The sequence below is a fragment of the Mobula birostris genome, chromosome 14 (genome assembly GCF_030028105.1).
Source record: "Mobula birostris isolate sMobBir1 chromosome 14, sMobBir1.hap1, whole genome shotgun sequence".
Taxonomy (NCBI): Eukaryota; Metazoa; Chordata; class Chondrichthyes; order Myliobatiformes; family Myliobatidae; genus Mobula; species Mobula birostris.
In genome coordinates, this window is record NC_092383.1 from 88579202 (window position 1) to 88607192 (window position 27991).

The following is a 27991-nucleotide window of genomic DNA, read 5'->3' on the forward strand; positions in this document are numbered from 1 at the left end:
TGCAATGCTATTTCCATGAAGTTTAGGACTTGTGAAATTTCAAGTATTCGTTTCTTTACAGCCTTGGCAAAAAATGCGTAACTCTCAAGGTGGGTGAAACTTTGCTTCCTCTTTTTGCTCTTCCGTGCTTACTCAGTGCTATGTACATCCCTGGGTAGGCCTTTGATTCATACACGTTGTAGCGATTGGGCAAGAGCCTTTCTTTGAACTTGCACTCGTTATTGAAGTCCGTCTGAAAGAGAAGTTACTTGTCAGTTGATGCCTGTTCACAGAGAGTGCTCGTATAATTACAGCACAGGCTTCAGTTCCTCATTACAAAACCATTTTTAGCGATGTAGTAGCAATTGTATACAAGCTTAGAACACCAAGCCACTGAACAAAGCTCTCCTCCACTAACTGTATTGTATCACTCACTGTGACAGTTAGCTCCCATTTCTATGGAGAATATAGAGAATCAGAATGAGAATCAGGTTTAATATCAGTTAAAATCAGTGAAATGTGAAATTTGCCATTTTTGTGGCAGTAAACCAGTGCAAGACATTAAAAAGACTATGAATTACAATAAGAAATATATATGTGTGTATATATATATATATAAAATGATATATTATGATGTGTTTCTGGTTTTTGGTCACACCTTTTTTTATTGCTATTTTGTGGAATTTTCTTCAGGACAGCCTGCAGATATTGAACAACACTTTGAATTTTTAATTAAATAAGAAGCACAGAAAAAGAGTCAAACAAAGATAGCGAGGCAGTGCTCGTGGGTTCATTGTCCATTCAGAAATCTGATAGCAGAGGGGAGAAGCTGTCCCTAAAACAGTGAGTGTGTGGCTTCAGGCTCCTGCACCTTCTCCCTGATGGTAGCGATGAGAGAGGGTATGTCCTTCATGACGAATGCCGCCCTTTTGAAGAATTATCAAAAATTCGGAAAGAAAAGGAGTGTCATGCAAAGGAAAGTTCTGACACGCATCCAGCTATCAGACTCACTCATATTGTCAAACCAGTGTGACATTTTGGTGTAATACTGGAGGATTGTTATACTGCTGCTGTCATACTTTGTTGGTGACTGTACAATATTTCATTAGGAACTTTGGTATGTCACCAAATTTTCTAACAAATTTTCTACAGTTGTACCATGAAGAGCATTCTAACTGGTTGCATCTCCATCTGGTACTCCACAGGATTGGGAAAAACAGCAGAGGGCTGTAAACTCAGCCGGCCCCATTGTGGGCACTAGCCTCTCCAGCATCAAGGATATCTTCAAAGGTTGATGCTTCAAAAGGGTCACATCCATCATTGAGGACTTGCCCTCTTCTCATTATGATCATCAGGGAGGAGGCACAGGAGCCTGAAGAACGTGCCTCAATGTTTTAGGAACAGCTTTTTCCCCACCACCATCAGATTTCTGAATAGTCCATCAGCCCATTGTGCGGGCACGTGGCACGTGGCCAAACATTGGACTAGCGACCTGAAGGTCGTGAGTTCGAGCCCCAGCCGAGGCAACGTGTTGTGTCCTTGAGCAAGGCGCTTAATCACACATTGCTCTGCGACGACACTGGTGCCAAGCTGTATGGGTCCTAATGCCCTTCCCTTGGACAACATTGGTGTCGTGGAGAGGGGAGACTTGCAGCATGGGCAACTGCTGGTCTTCCATACAACCTTGCCCAGGCCTGCGCCCTGGAGAGTGAAGACTTTCCAGGCGCAGATCCATGGTCTTGCAAGACTAACGGATGCCTTTACTTTACTATCAGCCCATGAACACTACTTCACTTTTTGCTCTCTCTTTGCACTACTTACTTTTTTTTTATATATTTCTTATTGTAACTTAGCATTTTTATTTGCATTGCACTGTACTGCCACCATAAAACAACAAATGTCACGACATACGTCACTGATAATAAATCTAATTCTGATTTTGATTCTGTTAGCTCACATTTATACAATTATAAAGTGTCTGTGCGAGGAGTGGTGCCCCTCACAGGCTTCCAATCTGCGCCCTGTAAGGCATGAAAATGCCCGACGCAGGCCTCTCATGGTCTGAGTCGATGTTCCTCTCCCCTCATACAATTAGGAAAAATATAGAAAGGAAAGGACTGCAATGTACCTTAAAGGTCTGATGCACAAAGATAATGATAATGATTAAGTTTAGGTTTATTAGTCCCTTAGGCAGTACTGTATAAAAGCTTTGGGCACATGTATATAGCTAGGATACTTTAGACTTTTGAACAGTACTGTATTTGTCAACGTGGAGCAGAGAGCAAACTGTGTTGGGACTGGCGAGGGTGGAGCGCCACGGGTGGGGTGTGGGATTGATAGCAGAGAAGGAGTGCCAGGAACGGCGGGGGCGCAGGGGTGTGTCGCGGGAGCAGAGTCACCCAGCCCTGAGAAACCAGGCAAGGCCATTTGATTCCAAACAATTGGTTTATTAATCATTACAGAGTGTCTCCATGGTGCTTCCTGTTCCTTCCCTTCTCCCTGCCTCCTTCCCACTCTCAGTCCATAATAGAGACCCGTATCAGAATCAGGTTTATCATCACTCACATACGTCATGAAATTTGGAAATTTGCTTTTGTTTGTGGCAGCAGTACAGTGCAATTCATAAAATTACTACAGTACTGCTCCAAAGTCTTGGGCACCCTAGCTATATATATATATGTATAGTTTGTGTGTGTGTATATATATATATAAAAAAACTGTTGCCTAGTACTGTACATTGGAACGTACAGCGGAGTGCATCCTTTTGCATTAACAACCAAAACAATCCAAGAGTTGTGCTGGGGGCAGCCTGCAAGTGTCGCCGCCACTTCCAGCGCCATCATAACCCATGTCTCACTAACCTTAATCGTACATTTCTTTTTGGAATGTGGGAGGAAACTGAAGCCCCTGCAGGAAACCTATGCGGTCGTGGGGCGAGCGTACAAGCTCCTTACGGACAGCGGCGGGATGTGAATGCTGATCGGTGGTCGCCGGTGCTGTGAAGTGTTGCCACCGTGCTGCCCTCTAACACACGCCCGACATCTTGGTGTCATGTTGGGGGAGTGTTGTACCACTGCAGTCAGCCTGCCAGTAAAATGGTGAACTGAGTGCGTGACCGGTCACTAACGTGAGGAACTGAGACCGAGGCTTGGGCCTACTCCAGGCTGCTCTGGGGACTCGGATCTAAGGGCTCAATTTGCTGAGCTGGAAACGCCCGATTTTGTGCTAGAAAACTGAAAAAGAGAAGAGGATGGACACAGTTGATTTTACTCACCGCTGCATACAGTCGACCTTTGTTATTCATTGCAATGAAGGCATGGGTCTTCATACCATACAAACTGACCACTCCCAACTCTACCGTAGAAATCATTAAAAGACCTAAAGGGAAAAGAAATAAGAATCATAAATGTCATTAGACCATAAGAGATAGGAGCAGAATTAGGCCATTTGGCCCATCAATTTTGTTCTGCCATTTCATCATGGCTGATCCATTTTCCCTCTTAGCCCCAACTTCCAGCCTTCTTCCCGTAACCCTTCATACCCCTCAATCAAGAATCTGTCAACCTCTGCCATAAATATACATAAAGACTTTCCTCCACTGATTCCTCACTCTCTGGCTAAAGAAATTCCTCCACATCTCCATTCTAAAAGGATGACCCTCTATTCTGAGGCTGTGTTTCTGGTCTTAGACTCTCCCACTATAGGAAACATCCTCTCCACATCCACTCTATCAAGGGCTTTTAACATTCTATAATTATTCCTACCAATATAAATGTCATTTTGAAAATAAATACTGTAATCTTTCAGAGGCACGTCACTTCTAGAACCTTCTACCTGGAATTCAAAAGAAAGCAAACCCTAGTGGTTCATAAACACAAGGTATCACAGGGAGAACATGCAAACTCCACAAAGTCAGCATCAGAGGTCAGGATCAAACCCTGGTTACTGGAATATCGAGGTAGAAGGATCATATCACCATGAGACATAGGGCCAGGATCTGGACGCTTGACTCTGCTCCACCATTCAATCGTGGCTGATTTATTTTCTCTTTCAACCTCATCCTTCTGCCTTCTCCCTGCAATCTTAGCGTGCTTGCTGATCAAGAACCTATCAACTCCCACTTTAAATATAGATAGATAGATACTTTATTGATCCCAAAGGAAATTATAGTGTCACAGTAGCATTACAATTGCATAGATATACAAATATTAGAAGAGAAGTAAGAAGGATTGAAAAAAAAAGCTATTTAAAGTAGTCTAATAGGAGGAGTTCATTGCTTTCCCAGCTGTAGGTTGACTCATTATAGAGCCTAATGGCCGAGGGTAAGAATGACCTTCTATGGCGCTCCTTGGAGCAGTGCAGTTGTCTTAGTCTATTACTAAAATTGCTCCTCTGTTCAGCCAAGTTGGTAAGCGTAAAGGAGTTGGGGGCTTGCTGTTCTGGTTAACAACGAATGGTGCAATCCTGGTCATATTACGATCGAGGAACGTGTTTGTAGACCGGATATTGAACTTTTTGCTGTTGGACTCCGGCCATATTGCACCGAGATACAACACTGGTCATAATGGGAGGTTGTTCCTGCCTGTGGCCATCGAACTTTGCAGCTCCTCCCGTGGAGGGTCAGACACCCTGAGCCAATAGGCTGGTCCTGGACTTATTTCCATCTGGCATAGTTTGCATTTTGTTGTTTGATTGTTTGTGGTTTTTGTATTGCTATATTTATGCTATATGGTTGGTGCAGCTGTAACAAAACCCAATTTCCCTCAGGATCAATAAAGTATATCTATCTACCTATCTATGCAGAGAGTGAGAAATGTCTAGAATTGCCAGGATTTTCCACTGGGTCCTTTGTTCTACCACAGCTTCCAGTGGGTCCATAATGACTCCTATAACAGAGCCAGCCTTTCTAATCAGTTTATTGAGCCTGTTGACATTGCCCGTGTTGATGCACCACCACATGTAAGATTGTACTGGCGACAGCAGACTGGTGGAACATGTGAAGGAGATGCCTGCCCACTCCAAAGGACTTCAGTCTCCTCAGGAAGTATAGGTGACTCTGGCTCTTCTTGTATGCAGGCTCTGTGTTGGTGCTCCACTCAAATCTGTCATCTAGGTGCACCCCCTGGTACCTGTAGGTCCTTACCACATCCACGTCCTCGCCATCAATAGTAACCTGAAGCTGTCCAGGTTTAGTCTGCCTAAAGTCCATCACCATCTCCTTTGTCTTACTGATGTTGAGCTGCAGATGATTCAACTTGCACCATTTGACAAAGTCCTCCACCAGGGCCCTGTATTCATCCCCCCCACCCCATACACAATGACTTGGCCTCCACATCCATTTGCGGCAATGAATTCCACTTGAGATAAGGGGCCCAAAACTGCTCACAATACTCCAAATGAGGTCTGACCTATGCCTTATAAAACCTCAGAATGATTAGATTAGATTATGAGGACACTCAGTCCTCGTTTATTGTCATTTAGAAATGCATGCATTAAGAAATGATACAATGTTCCTCCAGAGTGGTATCACAGAAAAAGTACAAACCAAAGACTAACACTGACAAGACCACATAATTATAACAGATAGTTACAGCAGTGCAAAGCAATACCATAATTTGATAAAGAGCAGACCATGGACACGGTAAAAAAAAAGTCTCAAAGTTCCGATCGACTCCCGATAGTCCCGATAGCAGGCGGCAAAAGGGAGAATCTCTCCCTGCCATAAACCTCCAGGTGCCGACAACTGCCGATGTATTGGAAGCATCTGACTGCAGCCGACTCTCAGTCCATCTGAAAACTTCGAGCCCTTGACCAGCCCCTCTGATACAGCCTCCCGAGCACCATCCTCTGCCAAGCACTTTGACCCCGCCCCGGCCGTCGAGCAACAAGCAAAGCCAAGGACTCGGGGCTTTCTGCTCCGGAGATTCTGGATCACACAGTAGCAGCGGCAGTGAAGAAGGCATTTCAGGAGTTTCTCCAGATGTTCCTCCGTGCTCTCACGTCTGCCTCCATCAAATCAGAATTGTGCATGGTACCCTACTTGACAGATAACAGATATCATTCACCGGAGCGGCCGCTGCGCGCTGTGTTGCGTCGCCATCTTCTCCTCCTCAGGAGAATGACATCCTTGCTTTTATATATTCTAGACCTATTGAATGCTAACATTGCATTTAAGTTCCTTACCACTGACACAACCTGCAAATTAACCTTTAGGGAATTATGCACCTCTTATTTCTGAATTTGGTCCCCATTTAGATAATAATCTACACTTTTATTCCATCTAGCAAGGTGCATGACCATACACTTCCCTACACTCTGTTCCATCTGCCACTTTGCCCATTCTCCTAATCTGTAAAATGCTTAAATCTCTGGACCCTGGACTCAAGACTTAACTACTGTGCTGTACATGGTTTCAAGCTATAAGACTGAAATAGTGAGTGTGCCCTATGCTCAGTCTCACAATTCAATCAAGCAGGATTAACTCTCCATATATGGACAAGTATTGCCCTCACAATACCTGCACAACTAACTACTGCCACACCTCCCACTTATTCATGCTGGTCAATGGCACCACAGTTGCCAGGTTTGCTGACCCTGGTAACTCCAGCATGCAGGTTATGCATGGCTGTAATTGACCATTACTCAAGAAGAAGTAAAAAATTACATCCATTGTAACTTTCCCATAACACAGATTTCCTGTTGACTGATCTGTTTATTTTACTGAAATAAAATTTATTATTTTACTGAAATCCGTTTGTCATTTTGTATTTCAGGTCTACAGAAATCAATCAAGGTTGACGAGGGCTCCCCAGCAACATCAGCCTTCCAGATGGAAACAGTAGTTGGTAAAAAGGATCAAATCCCACCCACAGAGTGGTGAACACGGCACGTTCTGAAATATTCAAAAGCTTTTCACCTCAGCTTCACGACCTATGGACTTACTTTCAAAGACTATACAACTCATGTTTTCAGTATTATTTATCTACCTATCTGTCTATTTCTTATGCAGTTCATCTTCTTTTGCTCATTGGTTGTTTGTCTGTCTTTGTCATAGTTTTACAATGATTATATTGTGTTTTTGTTTTCAAAGTTCAAAGTAAATTTATTATCAAAGTACATATATGTCGCCATATACAACCCCGAGATTTTCCTGTGGGCATACTCAATAAGTCCATAGAATAATAACCATAATAGAATCAATGAAAGACTGCCTAACTTGGGTGTTCAACTATGAATGCCTGCAAGATAATAAATCTTATGATACAATATGGTGATAATAAATTAACTTTGAACTTTTGAACTTTAAACTGGTATGGTTACTTGCAGTGGTATTATGAAATAATGTAAACTCTGACTAAGTAGAGGATCTGGTGTACTTTTGGTGGAATTAGTATTATTCAAATAGATAAAAAGATAAAAAGTTGGCAAAACTTTAACCAAGATTAAAGCAGTGTGTCACACATTGAGATGATTCACACTGCACAATCATTAATCCCTAAGCACTGGTATATTATGTTCCAAAACTGCTAGCTTCTGTTACAAGCCTTCCAGTGTTGTCAACTTTCACTAATCAAAACTCTACTGATCATCGGCAGAAGTAGCTCAAACAGTGTTAGAGGAAAGGATCGCCAGACTGGGTAATAATCTGTCACAACATTGTGTTCCATACAAGTAAACACAGGAGATTCTGCAGATATTGGAAATCCAGAGTAACACACACAACGTGCTATAGGAACTCAGCAGGTCAGGCAACATCTGAAGAAATAAGGAGTCCATGTTTTGGGCTGAGACCCTTTAGAAGCAATAAAAGTATACTATTTTTTTTGAAATTACTAACTATTTTAAAGATGCTTTCTGACCAATAAACCATTGTTGAAACATGACATTACTATTTAGATAATAGTTAGATAACATAGAATTAGAGGTCATAGGTTAAGAGTGAAAGGTGAAATACACTCAGTGGCCACATTACTTAATGAGTGTACAATCATGATCTTCGACTGCTGTAGCCCATCTGTTGTGTATTTAATGTTTAAATAATATTTGAGTAATCTTGTATATATATTGGCTGATTAACTATTCTTGTTTGTTTAAATAATTCATTTTGAGTTAGATGTATAAATACATGAATAACATATGTCATGACGCTACCGCGTGATACATGCCTGCCTTAGTTAAAGTAAACACAAAGTCAGACCTGCACTCCCAGACTCCCGTGTCTTCCTTTGAATTAGTTTAAGGTTTCGATGATGCAAAACATAACATTATCCACTTCAAGGTTCGATGTTTTGTGCTTCACAGATGCTCTGCTGTTGTAACGCTTGGTTATTTGAGTTACTGTCATCTTCCTGTCAGGTTGAATCAGTCTGGCCATTAACCTCTAACCTCTCTCATTAACAAGGTGTTTTTGCCCACAGAACTGCCGCTCACTGGACTTATTTTTTTTGTTTGTTGCACCATTCTCTGTAAACTGGAGACTGTTCTGTGTGAAAATCCCAGGAGATTAGCAGTTTCTGAGATACTCAAACCACCCCCTCTGGCACCAACCATGTTCAAAGTCACTTATATCATATTTCGTCCCCATTCTAATGTTTGGCCTGAACGACAAGTGAACCTCTTGACCACATCTGCGTGTTTTTGTGTTTTGAGTTGCTGCCAAGTGATTGGCTGATTAGATATTTGCATTACCCGAGCGAAAAAAACCTAATGAAGTGGTCACTAAGTGTACTTAATGGGAACCCAAGGGGAAACTTCTTCACTCCGAGGTTGGTGCGAGCGTGGAACAAGATGCCAATGGAAGTCACGGTTGCATGGTTGATTTCACCATTTAAGAGAACTTTGCATAAGCACATGGATTGGAAGGGTATAGAAGACAATGGTCCAGGTACGGGTCAATGGGACTAGGTAGAATAACAGTTCAGCATGGATTAGATGGGCCAAAGGGCCAGTTTCTGTGTTGTGGTGTTCTGTGACTCTATGACTAATTTGGGAAAATATCATCCTGACACCTACAGAAAACAGACATCAGAAGTGACCTCCAGACTAGGGGATTAGCCAAGAGACAGGCTACCTCTTTTAGACTAAGTAAGGCTACCTCATTCATTCATTAATGGATATGGCTAACTCACATCACTAGAGGTCATTATAAACACAAGAGATTCTGCAGGCACTGGAGATCTTGAGCACCACACACAAAATGCTGGAGGAACTCAGCATGTCAGGCAGGTTCCATGGAGGGAAATGAACAGTTGACATCTTGGGCTGAGACCCTTCAATAGGACTTCAGGAGTCCCGATGAAGGGTCTTGGCCTGGAATGTCGACATTTCATTTCCCTCCATAGTTGCTGTCTGCCCGTTGAGTTCCTCAAGCACTTTGTGTGCGTTACTGCAGGCAACTTGTTTGATACTGTGAACAGGGGAACCCAGAGTAATATGCTAATTGGATGCAAACTTCTCTTAAAAGCTGAAATCGAACCCACATCCAGCATTTCCGTTGGCAGTTCATTCCACATTCTCACTAACCTCTGAATGAAGAAGTTCCCCGTCATGTTCCCCTTAAACATTTCACCTTTCACCCTTAACTCATGAACTTTAGTTTTAGTTCCACCCAATCTCAGCACTTGCATTTACCCTATCAATACCCCTCATAATTTTGTGTACCTCTGTCAAATCTTCCCTCATTCTCCTGCTCTCCAGGGAATAAAGTTCTAACCTATTCAACTTTTTCCTATAACTCCTAGAGTGAAAGTCCGAGCATTTTACATTACAAGTCATGTGACTCCCTCATGCATGGCTGACAACGCCATAGACCGCTTCCTGGAAAGCAGGGGTTCCCAACCTACTTTTATCCCATGGACCCCTATCATTAACCGAGGGGTCTGTGGACCCCAGCTGGGGAACCCTTGCTGTGAGGAGTCAGATCTGTCCAAGAGAATTGTTGTAGCCCCACAGAAAGGTCTGACATGAGGAGTATAGCTTTATTTAATTTTGCTTGTTTTGTGTACTTTCTACCATAGCATCCCAATGTTTTCAAAGTTTCCATGGCTCCCTGTAACTAAAGGGATTGTCCTGCTAGGTTAGATTCAGGAACACACATAGTACTGTTTCTCCTATCCATCTAACCTGGAACAAGCATCAACTAAAACTCGATCAAGCAGGCATCGGGAACATCTGCTGAGGGTTGAAAACTCAACCAGCTCCATCGTGGGCACTAGCCTGCCTACCATCAAGAATATCTTGCAAAACATGATGCATCAAGAAGGCAGCGTCCACCATTGAGGTCTGTCACCACCAAGAACATGCCCTCTTCTCATTACTACCATCAGGGAGAGGTATAGGACCTGAAGATGCACACTTAATGTTTCAGGAACAGCTCCTTCTCCACTGCTATCAGATTTCTGAAATGTCGATGAACACTACCTCACTTTTTTATAATTTATTTTTTATATTTCATTCTGTAAGTATTACAGTGTACTGCTACCCCAAAACAACACATTTCATGACATACGTGAGTGACGATAAACCTGATTCTGATATTCAAAGGAGATAAAACCTTGATGCCTGCCATCGCCAATGTCCCCATGAACAAGGAGGAAAGATCAGAGCCACGTTCTTCCGAGGTCCAGACTCACTCCTTATCTCACCACAGGATCTGCTTCCTTCCATGTCTTGCAGCTCCCAACATTCCCCAGCAGAAGTACACAAATGGAAACTTTGATGGTCTTTATGCTCCGTGTGAGGCTCCCCAGAACACAGAGTGAACCGTTTAGCACTGCGATGGGAGAAGGCATGATAGGGAACCTCCAGAGATAAAGATTAGCTTTATTTGTCACACGTTTATAAAAATAAACAGAGAAATGTATCATTTTGCATTAAGGATGTACTGGGCGCAGTCTGCAAGTGTTTCCACCAACATATCATGCCCGTAACCTGCACGTCTTTGGCATGTGGGAGGAAACCAGAGCACCTAGAGTAAACCCATGCAGATATGGGGAGAATGTACAAACTCCTTACAGACAGCAGTGGGAATTGACCCCAATCTTACAGTTGGCATGTCTCCCCATGGGATAGACTCCATGGGACACGTCGGTCTCTTATCGCGTTGGAAGGAAATATGGAAATGAGGAGAAACTCTTCTTGCCTGCACATTGCCGGATTTTAGAATCCTCTCCTGCAGTTGTGAAAGTCCAATCATTGAGAGTAATAAAGGAAAGATAGAGATGGCTTCTTGCGATACACTCTGAATGAGCCAGGGCCAAGTACGTGGATAGGGTAGATGATTTATTTTATTTTTATAGTTGATTTTGTATTTATTTTTGAACTACTTCTTTAATTTAGCTATTATATATATATATTTAAAGTAATTCACATTTTTTCCATCATTATGTATTGCAATGTACTGCTGCTGCAAAGTTAACAAATTTCACAACATATGCTGGTGATATTAAACCTGATTCCGATGAATTGAATAGTGGACCTGTCTCATGGGGTCATGTAGCCAGCTCCATGCTTCACCCACCCCAACTTCTTTCAAAAGACAAAGGTTAGCTTTATTTGTCGCATAAAGATCGAAACATCCGAACATAGGGTGAAATGTATCATCTGTGTCAAATCAAATCAGCGCAGATTGGGCCAGGCAGCCCGCAAGAATCACCACACTTTTGGTGCAAACATAGCATGTGCACAGCTCACTAACACTAACCTGTATGTCTTTTGGAACGTTGGGGGGAAATTGGAGTACTCGTAGGGAATTCAAGTGGTCATGGGGAGAACATATCGGCTCCTGATAGACAGCATAGAGAATTGAACCCCAATCTTCGCAGTTGTCGCTGTAAAGTGATTGCGTGCACCACTACGCTATGTGCCGCCCTCTGCCCTCCATAATCGACTTGTCCCTTTCACAACATTGGTGTTTTGCTCCACATTCTAACAGATCCCCACTCACACCATCTCTGAGTGAAGACGTTTCTCCTGAATTTCTCATTAGATTTACTGTGCCCATCTCATATTCTTGGCCTTTGCTTTTTGGATGTCTAAAAGCAATCACAACTCCTCTATGACCATTCTAATGAAGTTCCTTCATAAGGTAAAAGGCCCCCAATAGCTTACTTCCTGGGTCTTTGTTTGCAACAAAGAAGATACCCAACTTTGTTGCACCAACATGGGCAGAGCTGGGTAGTCAAAAATTCAGTAGGATATAGATCAGTTGTACACCAGCATCGAGAAATTGAAGGTGCATTTTAATCTGGGCAACTGTGAGCTGCTGCATTTGGGACGTCAAAAGAAAGTATACAGTAAATGGCAGCACTCCTAGAAGAATTGATATGCAAAGGTTATCATGGGATATGAATGCATAATTCCCTCAAAGAGACAGTACAGTTGGAAAGCTTGTCCCACCATTGAGCACATCTACAAGGAGAGCTGCCACAAAAGAGAACAGCATCCATCAACAGGATCCCCACCATCCAGGCCATACTCCCTTCTCATTGTTGCCATGGGATGGAGGTACAGGAACCTTTGGTCCCATACCACCCCAGGTTCAGGAACAGTTATTACCCCTCTGGACCATCAGGCTCTTGAACCATCATGGATAACTTCATTCCCCTTAACTCTGAACTGGTTCCACAACCTACAGACTCACTTTCAAGGACTCTACAACTCACGTGCTCAGTATTAGTTTTGTATTTGCACAGTTTGTCTTCTTTAGCACATTGGCTGTTTGTCGGTCTTTGTAGTTTTTCATTGATTTTATTGTATTTCTTTGTATCTACTGTGAATGCCCACAAGATAATGAGTCTCGAGGTAGTATATGGTGACATATAGGTTGTCCATCATATCCAACTCTATGACAGTCAGATTTGCGCAGTTCTGTTGTGTGTTCATATGACATATAGGTATTTTGATAATAAATTCACTTTGAACTTTTGAAGTGGTAAAGGTGTATGGAACTCTTGCTTTCATCAGTCAGGGCAATGAGTATAAAACTTTGGTTAGTCCACACTTGGTTAGGCCGCCTCGGTATTGTGTGCAGTTCTGGTGGCCGCGTTACAGGAAGGATCTGGAGGCTTTGGGGAGAGTACAGGTGAGGTTCACTGAGATGTTGTCTGGAATGGAGAGTATTAGCTAGGAGGAGAGGTTGATTAAACTTGGAGTGAATAAACTTGGAGCATCGGAGCTTGAGGGGCGGCCAGATAAAAGCATACAAAGTTATGAGAGTTGTAGACAGGGTAGATAGTTAGAGTGGTTTTCCTACGGTGGAAATGGTTAAATACTAAAGGGAATGGGTTGAAAGTGAGAGGGGCAAGTTTAAAGGAGAAATACGACGTGTGTTGGTCTTACACAGAGGGTGGTAGGTGCCTGGAATGTGCTTCTAGATCAGATAGAGGAAGCAGATCCAATAGGAACATTTAGACAAACACATAAACAGGCAGGTGTATGCAGACTATGTGCAGGCAGGTGGTAGTTTAATATGGTCAGTACCGGCATGATGGGCTGAACAGCCTGCTCCTGTGCTGTTCTCTGTTCAATACTCTAACTTAAATGGTGATGGTGGGTGCATGGAATGCACTGCCAGCGACGCTGGTAGAGGCGGATACAATAGGGTCTTGTAAGAGACTCTTAGATAGGTACATGGAGCTTAGAAAAATAGAGGGCTATGAGGTAGGGAAATTCTAGGCAGTTTCTAGAGTAGGTTACATGGTCGGCACAACTTTGTGGGTCGAAGGGCCTGTAATGTGCTGTGGATGTCTATGTTTCCATGTTTCTATGTCTATGTTTTTTTTTAATAACAGAGAATTGCAGAAATTAATCTGTCAGACTGGGACTATGAAGACAGATTAAAAAAGCAAGCGGGAAAACATTAAGTAATTCAATTAAATAAATGTGCAAGATGGAATTAATATGTGGGCGAGAAAGAGAGAAGCAAAAAGGAAGTTACTTACCTTGAGAATAATGTAACATGAGTTGCTGAAGTAACCTATACAATTTTTAATCCAGTGGATGTTAAAATCAATCTCATCTTTCCCGCAATCATGTGCTTTGAATCAGAAGGTTATTCATTCAATCTGTTTATCCCACAGGAACTTAAGATAGGAATATTGTTGAGGTAATAGTCAGAATGTATTAATAGTGCCGTCTTTACCTTGTATCTTTGGTTATTTCAACAACCTTGCCTAGGAAACTCTGAGTTAAACATCAGTGATGAAAACGATATTCCTGTAAAATTTGTAATTTAACGAATAAATTGCTATAACAAAGTATTATTTGTGTAAGGATGTGGCACCTCACAGAGTCTCCAAAACAATAATGCCATATTCATTCATTAGCGAACATAAGACCATAAGATATAGGAGCAGAATTAGGCCATTCAGCCCATCAAGTCTGCTCTGATATTCCATCATGCAGATTAATAATCCCTTTCAACTCCATTTGGCTGACTCCTCCTCATAACCTTTGATGCCCTGACATATCAAGAACCTACCAATCTCTGCTTTATTTATAATTCTGTGTTTGGATGGTGGTTTGGAACAGGGAATATCAGATTAGCTATCACCATTACTCTAAACACAATCCACCATCGTTGGTACTGAGAACGGTCATAATCAAAGTAAATTTATTATCAAAGAACATATATGTCACCATGGAGATTCTTTTTCTTGCAGGCAATAAAATTTATGAATAATTATACATAAATAATTTGGCAGGGCACTGTGGCATAGTGTTTAGTTCAACACTTTACAGTCCAGTGACCCGTGTTCGATTCCTGCTGCTATCTGTAAAGATGTTCTCATGTGACCACGTGGGTTTCCTCCGGGTGCTCCAGTTTCCTCCCACAGTCCAAAGACGTACTGGTTGGTCGGTTAATTGGTCATTGTAAATTGTCCCGTGATTAGGCCAGGGTTAAATCAGAAGATTGCTAGTCGGCATGGCTTGAAGGGCCAGAAGGGCCTATTCTACACTGTATGCCAATAAATAAAAAAAGTCTGACAAACAATTAATGTGTAAAAGAAGGAAAACTGTGCAAATAATAAAAATAAATATTACTGAGAACGTGAGTCCTTGACAGTGAGTCTATTGTTTCTGGAGTAGTTCAGTGTTAGTATAAGTGAAAGGGAGGCATTACCGGATGTTCAAGAAATCAGTGTTCATTTTGTCAGGTTGGAGGTTCAATTTCTCGGACTTCTGGTCATGGCCCCTCCTTCACCATTCCCCATTCCCATTTGGCTCTCTCACCTTATCTCCTTGCCTGCCCATCACCACCCTCTGGTGCTCCCCCCGCTTTTCTTTCTTCCATGGCCTTCTGTCCTCTCCCATCAGATTCCCCCTTCTCCAGCCCTGTATCTCCTTTACCAATCAACTTCCTAACCCTTTACTTCACCAACACCCCCCTTCCAGTTTCACCTTTCACCTTATGTTTCTTCCTCCCACCCCCTCTCCACCCACCTTACTCTGACTCCTCATCATTTTCACTTCATTCCTGATGAAGGGTCTCGGCCTGAAACGTCGACTGTTTACTCTTTTCCATAGACTCTGCCTGGCCTGCTGAGTTCCTCCAGCATTTTGTGTGTGTTACTCCAAAAAATTATTATCCAACTAGCAGTGGTAGACTATCATTCACTGGAGATACAGAATTGTAATTCCTTCCACCAAATTCTGAGATGCTACAAAGTGACTAATTTCACAACATATATCAGTGATTATGAAACTGAAGCAACACACACAAAATGCCGGAGGGACACAGCAAGGCAGGCAGCATCAGTGGAGGATGATAAAGACTTGACATTTCAGAGTGAGACCCACCATCAGGACTGAATCTGAATCCGACTCTGATTCTGAAATTACCCCAGTTGAAATTCTTGGCCTTGAGAGTGCGTTGTAAAACTCATCACCACAAATTCAATCAACTTAATGGTATTATCAAAACACGCTAGCTACAAGGCAGGTGACCACATCTACAGAGTCACATACTTAGTCACAAGGCTTGAATAAACCTACAGCTTCAACATCCCAAGTGTTTTAATGAGATATATAAAGTATAGGCATTAGTTAAAGCCCATGCAATGGTACAATTATCCACTATTCCAATTAGCCTAAAACATACTGAAATCAAAGAACAGAAAGTGCTGCCAGGCATCATGCCTGTAATGTAATGCTGAGCCATCAAAGCAACAGATACATTAGTGGTAGAGCCCTTTAACAATTACCAAGGCATTGTGTGCCTATGACTCTATACCACTTAAGAGTTGTTTGCATAGCTACATGGATGGAAGGGATATGGATGACTTTGGCCCAGGTGCAGGTCGATGGAAATAGGCAGAATAATAGTTCATCACAGACCAGATGGGCCAAAGGGCCTATTTCTGTGCTGTAATGCCCTATGACTCTATGATGTGAAGAATGGGTTTGAGAGGAGCACAGAGAATAGCAACGTGCATTGTGGCAGCTGCAGTGCATGGATTAGAATACAGGATCTGTAGAGAAAGAGGAGAAGATGGCGGCGTGACGCAGCGTGCACGGCCACTCCGAAATGATACCGTATTTGTTAAGTAGGGGCCATGCACAATCCTGATTTGATGGAGACAGACGTGAGAAGCACGGAGGAACATCTGGAGAAGCTTCTGAAATGTCTGCTTTGCTGCCGCTGCTACTGTGTGATCGACAATCTCTGGAGGGGAAGGCCCCAAATCCTCAGCTTTGCCTATTGCCTGTTGCCGGGGCTGGGGTCGAAGCGCTCGGCAGAGATGGTGCTCGGTGCTCTGTGTCAGAGGGCTGGTCGGAGGCTCGAAGATTTTGGACGGACTCAAGAGTCGGCTGTGGCCGGGTGTTTCCAGGCTGCTGCATCGGCAAGTTTGCGGCGCTGGAGGTTCATGGCAGGAGAGAGTTTCTCTTCCTTCTACCGTCTGCGTGAGTTGATGGGACTTTCGAGAGACCTTGAGACTTTACTTACCGTGCCCATGGTCTGTTCTTTATCAAACTATGGTATTGCTTTGCACTGTTGTAACTATATGTTATAATTATGTGGTTTTTGTCAGTTTCTTTTAGTCTTGGTTTGTCTTGTGTCTCTGTGATATCATTCTGGAGGAACATTGTATCATTTCTTAATGCATGCATTACTAAATGACAATAAAAGAGGACTGCCTGTCCTCATAATCTAATCTAATTTGAACAGGGTGACTGCGGGGCAAGGATATTTCCACTGAGGTATATTCAACACCAGTGAAATCAACCCAGAGTTTCCCTTTTCTCTTCAGCTTGATTAGAGGAGCTTCCTTCAAAGTCAAATTAAATTTACTATCAAAGTAAGTATATGTTAACATGTCCTACCTTGAGATACATTCTCATGCAGGCATTTAAAGGCAATAGAATTTCTGAAAATCTATATATAAACAAAGACTGACAACTAATGTGTAAAAGAAGAAAAAAATACGCAAATATTAAAAATAAATAAATAAATATGACTGAGAATATGAGTTGTAGAATCCTTGACAACGAGTCTGTAGGTTGAGGGACCGGTTCAGAGTTGAGGCGAGTGAAGTTATCCACGCTGGTTCAGTATCTTGATGGTTGGAGGGTAATAACTGTTCCTGAACCTGGTGGTGTAGGCCCTGAAGCTCCTGTGCCTCCTGCTTGATGGTGGTTATAAGAAGTACAGGAGCCTTGGGTCCCACACTACTGGATTCAGGAACAATTATTAATTTACAACCGTTAGGCTCCTGAACTGGATTATGAAAGCCAACTCTAGTCCAGGTAGTGGTCACTAATAATTGTTCAATCATTCACTGTAATGAATTTTAACAAGTTCGGGTACAAAGCTGCGAGAGAAAGTGTTGCCTCATAGAAACTCTGTGCTGCCTCATAGAAACAATTCTCTCTCGGATCGTGGACATCACTGGTAAGATTTCAGGGTCGTACTTACCAATACCAGCTCTTTATTTCACAGAAACATAGAAACATAGAAATCTACAGCATATTACAGGCCCTTCAGCCCACATGTAACCTACTCAGGAACTACCTAGAATTTCCCTCTATTTTTCTAAGCTCCATATACCTATCTAAGAGTCTCTTAAAATGCCCTATTGTATCCGCCTCTACCACCTTTGCTGGCAATGCATTCCATACACCCACCACTGTCTGTGTGAAAACTTACCCCTGACATTCCCCTTGTACCTACTTCCAAGCACCTTAAAACTATGCCCCCTCGTGATAGCCATTTCAGCCCTGGGAAAAAGCCTCTGGCTGTCCACACGGTCAATGCCTCTCATCATCTTATACATCTCTATCAGGTCACCTCTCATCCTCCGTCACTCCAAGGAGAAAAGGCCAAGTTCACTCAACCTATTCTCATAAGGCACGCTCTCCAATCTAGGCAACATCCTTGTAAATCTCCTCTGCACTCGCTCTATAGTATCCACATCCTTCCTTTAATGAGGTGACCAGAACACATTACTCCAAGTGGGGTCTAACTAAGGTCTTATATAGTTGTAACATTACCTGATGGATCTTGAACTCAATTGCGTGGTTGATGAAAGCCAACACACCATTTCCTGATGTTTTAATGAACCCCACCTGCTGAAACTGGCTTATTCTCTGCCTTATTGATCCAGTCCTATGGTACAGCAACCCAGAGATGCTGATTACTGGGTGTCAACAAGGCCGAGTTGGGTCAGCAGTTCTGAGCCTCTTATCTAAGAAAAGATCTAAGGAAAGGGTCCAGAGGAAGTTCACGAGAATGATCCTGGGAATGAAACGGTTAAGGTATGAGGAGCATTTGAAGGCTTAGGGCCTGTACTCACTGACTGGAGTTTTGAAGAATGATAGCGGATCTCATTGGAAATAATAGAGTAGATGAGAACTTCATTATCATTACTCAAGACAACAAGATTACGGTGCCTCTCCAATCCGAGCAAAACAGATATTTACAATGCATGTGGAACGACTTAATTTTTAAAAAATCCCATATTTACATTCAATAAATGACATCAAGGATGCATAACACTCAAAGGCCATTGGTAAGCCAGGCAAGCCTTATTCATTTGCACAACAAGCCTCAGGAAGAAGACGTTTTTCAGTCTAATTGTCTAAACCTATCGAATATTGAAATGCCCAGATAGAGTTGACATGGAGAGGATGTTTCCCATAGTGGAATGGTCTAGGAATAAAGGGCACAGCCTCAGAACTGAAGAACATCTCTTTAGAACAGAGATGAAGAGGAATTACTTCAGCCAGAGAGTATTGAATCTGTGGAAGTCATTGCCACCTGTAACTGCGGAAGCCAAGTCGTTAGGTATATTTAAAGTGGTGGTTCATAGGCTCTTGATTAGAAAGGGCATCAAAGGTTATGGAGAGAAGGGAAGAGAATGGAGTTTAAGAGGGATAATAAATCGACCATGATAGAATGGCAGAGTGGACTTGATGGGCTGAATGGCCTAATTCTGCTCTTATGTCTCATGGGTGTCCTCTTGTTCCTTAGCTACTGAAACTCCTCCTGATACAGAAGCACAGAAAAATATTCTAGGCTAATATTTTAATTCTGAGGGAGTGCCACGTGCTTGAAGAACTTTAGTCATGAGTGAGAGCTCAGAGAAAGGTACAGACTGTTTCCTGAAGTGGATATAAAAGACAAATCTATTTTGAAACAGGACAATAGAGTTATTTCCAAAGCACTGACCAACATTTATAGTCATAGAATCATGCAGCACAGAGCACAGGCAATTCAGCCCTATCATGTTTGCCCAACAATGATTCCAATCTATTAATCCCATTTGCTCACTTTTAGCCCGTGTCTTCAAAACCTTGTCCATACATGTGGCTACCTTTTAAATGTTGAAAGTTCAAAGTCAGAAGTAAATTTATTTTCAAAGTATTTATACTATTTACTTGCAGGCATTTACAGTAGGACAAAGAAATACAATAAAATAAATGAAAAGCTATATACAAATACTGACAAACAGCCAATGTGCAAAGGAAGACAAACTACAAATACAAAAAAAAAGTAAATAAATAATATTGAGAACAAGAGTTGGGGAGTCCTTGAAAGAGAGTCCGTAAATCATGGATCCAGTTGTGGAATCTGTTCAATGTTGAGGTAAGTGAAGTGAACTGCACTGGTTCAGGAGCCTAATGGTTGAATGGTAATAACTGTTCCTGAATGTTGTTAATGTACTGACCTCAAGCACTTCCTCAGGTAGCTCATTCCACATATTGACCACGCTCTGGCTGAAAAAGTTGACCCTTGGGTTTTTAAAGATAAGGTCAGCTTTATTCATCATGGACACGTTGAAACATATAGTGAAATGTGCCTTTTGCATCAAATCAAATCAGCGCGGATTATGCTGGGCAACCTACAAGCGTAGTGATGCCTCAGGTGCCAACATAGCAAGCCCACAACTCACAAACCCTAACTGTATGCCTTTGGAATGTGGAAAGAACCCAGAGGAGCCCACGAGGTCACAGGGGGAATGTACAAACTCCTTATAGACAACAGCGGGAATTGACCCCAAGCTTACAGCTCGTGCTGTAAAGCATTACATTAAGCACCACGCTACCATGCCATCCTTTGTATCAAATCCTTTCCTCTTTCATCTTAAGTCTATGCCCTCTAATTCTTGATACCCTGAACATTATTTTCTCTTCTTCCTCCTCCCCCTCCGACTGAAAACGCAACAGCTTTGAAAGCAAGTACCATCAGAATCAAGGACAGCTTCTCTCCTACTGTTACCGTGAGATAAAACTACCGAGCAGATATGGGAGGATGAGCTCTTCACCTCACAATTACCTTTTCATGGCCTTGTGCCTTATTGTCTGTCTGCACTGCACATTTTCTGTAAGCTTATTCTGCATTCAGTCGCTGCTTTCCCTGTTTTACCCCAATGTCCTGATGTGATGAAATGATCTACAAGTATGACATGCAAAACAAAGCTCCTCACTCTACCTTAGGACATATGATAATAAATCAACAACCAAGTATCAATAAACACTACTCAAAGATACTCTACCTGCCCTTCAACACTCCGTTGTTTGTGACAACTTGCTGTTTGTCAATTAGTTGTTGTTTCCTATGTTGCAGCAGGGATTCCTTTAGTTTCCTACACTCAGTGGCTACTTTATTAGGGACGTCTAATACACCTACTCGTTAATGCAAATATCTAATCAGCCAATCACGTGGCAGCAACTCAATGCGTAAAAGCATGCAGACATGGTCAAGAGGTTCAGTTGTTGCTCACACCAAACAACAGAATGGGGAAGGCATGTGATCGTGGAATGGTTGTTGGTGTCAGATGGTGTGGTTTGAGTATCTCTGAAACTGCCTTGTTAATGAGAGAGCACAGAGGAGAATGGCCATGCTGGTTCAAGCTGACAGGAAGGTGACAGTAACTCATACAACAGTGGTATGGAGAGGAGCATCTCTGAACGCACAGTACATTGAACCTTGAAGTGGATGGGCTACGGCAGCAGAAGACAACAAACATATATTCAGGGGTTACTTTATTACATATAGGAGGTACCTAATAAAATGGCCAATGCGTGCATGTTGCTACAGTGTTTCCTCTTGCTTCCTATGTTGCAACAGTGGCCACTCCTCATTGGCTGTCAGTTGAGGGACGCTGAGGTTAGCACGACGCGACGACAGCCCGGCATCCTCTGTACGTCCTCCCCGTGGAGTGAACGGGTTTTTTCCAAATCCTCCAGTTTCCTCCCACAGTCCAAAGACATACGGGGTAGGTTAATTAGTCACTGTAAATTGTCCCATGATTAGGTGTGGGTTAAACTGGGTTTTCTGGGGGTCGCTAGGTGGTGTGGCTCGAAGGACTGAGAGAGCCTACTCCGCATTGTATCTCTAAGTAAAAATAAATAAATGAAAATGGGATGCTCTTCAAGGGATGTGAAGGGCGCTATAGAATTGCTAATCTTCCTTCTTCAGTAACATAACCACAACCCAATACTTACCTCTTGATATTTTTAAAGACATTTGGGTAGGTACATGCATAGGAAGGAACTAGAAGGATATGGGCCAAATGTAGGTAAATCTAATTCACGTTTAACTATTATTCAACCATACATGAATACAGCCGACTGAAGCAGCTTTCCCCTGCGGCCAAGGTGCAAAATGTACACAGCACGTTCAAAATAGTGAGCAAAAAAAAAAGGTCATGCAAAAAAAACATATATAGTCCAAAACCCTGAGCAACATGGCCCACAAATTGATTGTACAGGTTCCTAGTCATGCTTGATGGGAATGCAGATGAGTTGGGCAGAATTGTCCTATTTCCGTGCTGTATTAGCCGGTGACTCTATGACTTTAACTTTCATTTGCATTCCTTAAAGTTTTCAACGGATGCTAACATGTTCTCAACAGAGATTGTAAATAAACACGTGTCAGGCATTCAGCTTCAATTTTTAATGGAAAGGATGTTGGAAGTTAAGTAATCACTGCAAATTGTTTCCTGCATTTTTTACCATCTGTACATTTACTGAAGGAATATTTGTTCCGCAAGATCAGGATTGCATACACAAACAACAGAAGCAAAAGGGTCATTCCTGGGGTTACGAAGCTTTTTGCTATCTTTTTGCATTACTTATACCATACTTGTAACATACAGTAATTTTTTCATCTATTGCACTGTACTGCTGTTACAAAACAAATTTCACGACATACTGTATGTCAATGATAATAAACTTGCTTCTGATTCTGAAAGACTATTTTGCAGTAAAAAGTAGTTAAAATATGAAATTCCCGAAGGTCTGCATGCATTGCAAACGAAAGTAGACTTTTGCAGACAATCTACTCCTCAAAGCTTACAGTATATACATGCACACATAATTCAGTGGCGAAGGAGGCTACTTGTAACTTTGCTTACAGTCATGCTGTAGCACATGCGGTCTATTTTTGACCAAGCATTTTGAAGGGTGGAGGCTTGGCATTGGTGGGTGGAGACGTGAAGGTGGGAGAGTCTGGTCTAAAATAAAACAGGGCTTGAAATACAAGGGAAATGCATTGACCACTGCCCGGGATTACTCCTAGTATCAGCTGATCTTGTACTTCAGCCAAGATGCAGTAATCCTTATTTGAAAGTCCACCCGCTGTCCAAGTATACTCAATCTCCTTTAATTAAACCATCATTCAAAAGTGACAGGTGCAGAATTATTCACGGTGAATGCCAAAACACCTCTACCTTGAAACACAAAGGCAAACTGGCATTCTTTACTCTCATTTTTGCAGTATCCGCTTTGTCCGCAACATGTTTTTAACCATTTGTGGTGTGTTCAGCAATTGAAATCTTTTTGTATTTTTAAAAATACAAGTTAACCAGTATTTTGGTCCCGCAGACTTCTCTCCTGCCTCTTTGCAACATCAGGTAATTGTTAAGCAAATGTTTATATTACACCATTTAACATAAACACATAAGATTTCAAAGCTGGTGAGGATGAGTCAGGAACTCAAACACATTCACAATCCCAGTGCAAAACACTATAAATTCCATAAGGCCAGTTGCATTTAAGTCATGTTTTTAAATAAGGAAGCAATTGTGCTGCAGTAATTGACTATTCTATGCAGCGGAATTTAACACATGTAATAACATTCTGGACAGCCTTTTAGAGAAATTACTTCTTATTGAAAGATTGTGGGATTCATTCAGGATGAGGCTAGGATAATTTCCTATTGATTTTCTAAGGTCAATAAAGAGAGATATTGCTTCCTTAAATCTTGCATAAGGTACCTGTACATTTAAGCATCACAGAGTGAATCTTTTGCCTGAGTAAGTGCCCGTCTATAAAAAATACAAACAGAAACTGGAATAAAACCAAGAAAAGCTGCTGACAACCTACTGTACTGGTTTTCAGGGTGTGCTCCACTAATTTGTCCATCTGTCGTGATTTGAAGATGAAACCCGATGCCAACATTGCAATAAAGCCTCCTCACTCTCTTGATTCCTGTGAAATAGTCCCTGTCCCAGCCGAGGTCTAATTTCCTCCCAGAGATCGGATGCAAGGATCTGGAGAGGAGAGTCTCCCATCTCCCTTCCAAGCTCCCTCTTGCTTTCGTTGCTATTGGAGCTGGGCAGGCTATCCCAGCTAGAAGGCCGAGCAGAACAACCAGCCAGGTCCAGTGGAGAGGAGCCTGGTGGAACATTCTAATCAACTTAAACCGACACGTGGGTAAGGAATTGATGGACTAAAAATAACTGAGCTTCTAGATTTTCAGTCCAATGTCTGTCAGGGCTCTCTTTATTTTTGGAGCCTGCCTAAAGTACTGCTGACACATACAAAATCCAAAGAGAATATTAAATAAAACACCTTTAACAGAATCAATGTTTTTCTGGTGTGTAAACTTGGTGGCCAATAGGTTTCACTTTTAATCCGTCCTGTGAGCACATGAACTTTGCCTTTCGATGTGCTGACACTTGAGGTTAAAATAAAAAATAGAACGGGAATTTTGGGAGGATATAGCGTTTGTTAATTTGGCATCTATTTATTTTTGATCGATGATGTAGAGGCTCAAAATGCAGGCAATCCACTGTATCACCTCACATCATTACACAGGACCAGCCCCCGACTGCAGTAAAGTGTACTACGTAGCAACAGCAGAGGGGATTTAAGACCAGAAAACATAGAAGCAGAATCAGGCCATTCGACCCATCGAGTCTGTTCTACCATTCAATCATTGCTGATTTATTAACCCTTGCACAATCAAGTTGTCCTGCCTTCTCCTGTAACCTTTGACGTCTTTACTAATTTAAGATCTATCAATCTCTGCTTTAAATAAATATATATGGTATATTTAAAGCAGTGGTTATATACACACGTACACATATATAATTTTGCAAATATGTAATATAATAAACATTTATTTTTCGTACAAGCGTCTTTGCAGATTTTAAGCGTACTTCAGTCCTTCACTGTGTATAAATATTAAAACAACACAGACACACGCCAGGAGGGAATATTTTCCACTGTGCAGACAAGTACCCCTTCCCTCAATAATTAGAATGTATTTCCTCCTCCTCTCACTCCTCCCCCGCTCCATTCAACCCCATCCTGTTAAATAAACACACAGCTCCACAGCACAACCCACATTTCTGCTGACAGCCTTGGTACATATCCAGGAGGAGTACTACTGACGGGGAGTTGCAGTCCTTTACAGAACATTCAATATCCTGTGGTTAATGAACAGAGTGACCTATTGGTGCCACGGATCAGGAAATATTACACAGTGGTGTTTGAACCTCTAAGGCTGGGGGAAAAAGAAGCAGCGTTTGATGGCTGCTTACAAGGGATGCTGATCACTCCTGGGCTCTGGCCTACAGCTTGGAAGATTCCATTTCAGCTTTCCCCAGAATTAGGTTTCCATCAGCTTCAAAAGCTTCACAAATTTGCAGGGACGTAAGTAGCCGCAGAGAGGAGTGAACTCAGCCCAACACGTCATAGGCGCATCCATCCCCCCCATTGGAAGTATTTGCAGCGCACGCTGTCTCAGGAAGGCCTTGTCATCAGCCATCCCCACCGTCCGGGCTGTACTGGATTCTCGCAGCTACCGTCGGGCAGGAGGAAGGGAGGCCTAAGCAACACACACACAAAGTATTGGAGGAGCTCAGCGGGTCAGGCAGCATCTATGGGGTGGAACAAACAGTCGACATTTTGGGCCGAGCCCCGGCAAGGAAGGGGGAGGAAGTCGGAGTAAGAAGGTGGGGCTTTGGGGGGGTGGGGTGGGAAGGAGCACAAGCTGGCAGGTGACAGGTGAGACCAGGTGAGGGGGAAGGTAGGTGGGTGGGCAAAGGGGACGAGAAGCTGCCAGGTGATAGGTGGAAGATGTAAAGGGCTGAAGAAGAAGGAATCTGATAGGAGTGGAGGGTGGACCATGAGAGAAAAGGAAGGAAGTGAGGCACATCACCAAGTTCAGGAACAGCTACTTCCCTTCAATCACTCGGTTCTCCAACCGAATGGCACAACCCTAATAACCACAGTTTAGCAACTCTCAGATCTCTTTGATCACTTTGCACAAAATGACTTTTGTGTATTCTTCCTTATAAAATTGTATCTAATTTATGTTTGAAGTATGTTTTTTTTTCTGTGATTGCTGCTTATCTGATGCTATGTGTCTGTGATGTTGCTGCAAGTAAGTTTTTCATTGCACCATACAGCACAGTACAGGTCCTTAGGCCCACGTTGCTGTGCTAACCTTTTAACCTACTCTGAGATCAACTAATCCTTCCCTCCCACATAACTCCATTTATCTATCATCCATGTGCCTATCTATAAGTTTTTTAAATGCCCCTTATGTATCAGCCTACAACCCCTGGACGCATATCCCACGCACCCACCAGTCTCTGAGTAAAAGACTTAACTCTGACATCCCCACCTATACTTTCCTCCAATCACCTTAAAATTATACCCCCAATACTGCCATTTCAATCATGGGGAAAAGTTTCTGGCTATTCTCTCCATCTATGCCTCTCATCATCTTGTTCGCTGCTATCAAATCGCCTTTCCTCCTCCTTCCATGCTCTTGTGCATATGACAGTAAATCGGGTTTGACTTTGAGTAATCACAGGCATAAATGTACAAACTAATACTCAGCTGATAAGAAATCTAGACGAGACCATCCCCCATTGCATTATCTCCTTGTTGTCCCGTACGTCACATAGGATGACTGTATGGATCAGTTGGGGGCAGTCCCATCTCCAAGTTACATGGCCGTGGATTCCGTTCCAAGGATATGCGCAGTGCAAAAGTCCAGGTTGAAACTCCAAAAAGCAGCTTTCACTGTCAGACATCTCAGCTTAGCACGAAAGAACACAAGGCACAGTTTCTAAGTACAGGAAAGTTCCCAAACTGTCACCTTCTCCCCAGCCAATATTCAGAATCCAGGTTCAATCCCAGCAACAATTATCTGGACAGGTGTCAGTTTTCTAAATTTCCTGGGTGTCCTTTGTACACAGAGCACTGTAAGTTAACATACTGATGTTAGTTGGCAAATAGGATGTTAGCCTTCATGGCAAGAGACTTCGAATATGAGAAAGTCTCACAGAAATTATATGGATTCATAGAGTAAAATTAGAGTAAAATACTGCTGATGCTGGAATGTGGAGATAAAGATCAAGGATCAAGGATCAGATTTACTCACCATATACATTTACATGTATTAGGAATTTGCTGTGGTGTGATGGTTAGGGCACGATGCAAAAACCCACATTAAGCCATTATAAATAATACAGAATTATATAAAAATAAAGTTAGAGGTCAAAATATGAATATGGAATAAAATGTGCATAAAATCTGCATGTATTCACAATGTAAACAGCATTATAAAATGTGGTTTAAAGTGCCTGCAATGCAGTGGAGTGACTGGGTAATAGATAGAGGGGGCTAAGTAGAATGGTTGATCAGATTAACTGTCTGAAGGGAAAAAACTTATAAGATCACGTGAAGTTTTTATTTTAGTAGCTCTAAAGCGCTTTTTAGAAGAGAACTTCTGGAAGAAGCATTCTGCAGGGCGGGTAGAATCTGCAATGACTTTTCCTGTCTGCTTCTTTGTTCTGGACACACACAAACCCTGCAGTGATAGTAGACACACATAACTTAGAAATAGAGACAGCAGGTGTGTACAGAGGAAAATATTCTTCACCAGTATCTAATCTTAACGATATGCATTCAAAATAGAAACAAAACATTGGGCAGTAAGGGGAGAAACAGGCCATTCGCACATTCCAAGTAGACACCATTTAGTCTTACAAACTTCTATTTTGTGCTACACGTTTTAGTATCAAATTTAACTCCTTCCTTACACTTTGTCCGACCAGTCCCTCTTCAGTCCTCCCTGTAACGTAAAACAAGTTTGATTTCTTAATGTTTCAGTTCTGAGGAGAGTTTTCCACCAGAACAATTTCCTGCAGATTCTTCTTGTAGTGATTTCTTTTTTTATAAAAAAAAACATAAGTATTCTGTCCTTCACCATAGTTGGCTGCATCTGAAATTGATGTAAAAGAGTTCTCTGTGAGACTTGCCTTCATCGGTG

At 42.2% G+C, this 27991-nt stretch overlaps 1 protein-coding gene across 1 annotated transcript; it reads right to left on the reverse strand.

The window, feature by feature from the left end:
• LOC140209413 (fibroblast growth factor 4B-like) lies at positions 1-27986 on the reverse strand. The gene is made up of 4 exons (XM_072277659.1): positions 27981-27986; positions 23806-24118; positions 3254-3357; positions 1-232 (listed from the first exon to the last, which is right to left on the reverse strand). Exons 1-4 carry the CDS (start codon positions 27984-27986, stop codon positions 56-58), a joined length of 600 nt encoding a protein of 199 aa, XP_072133760.1. The 3' UTR covers positions 1-55.
• Positions 27987-27991: the final 5 nt, after the last annotated feature.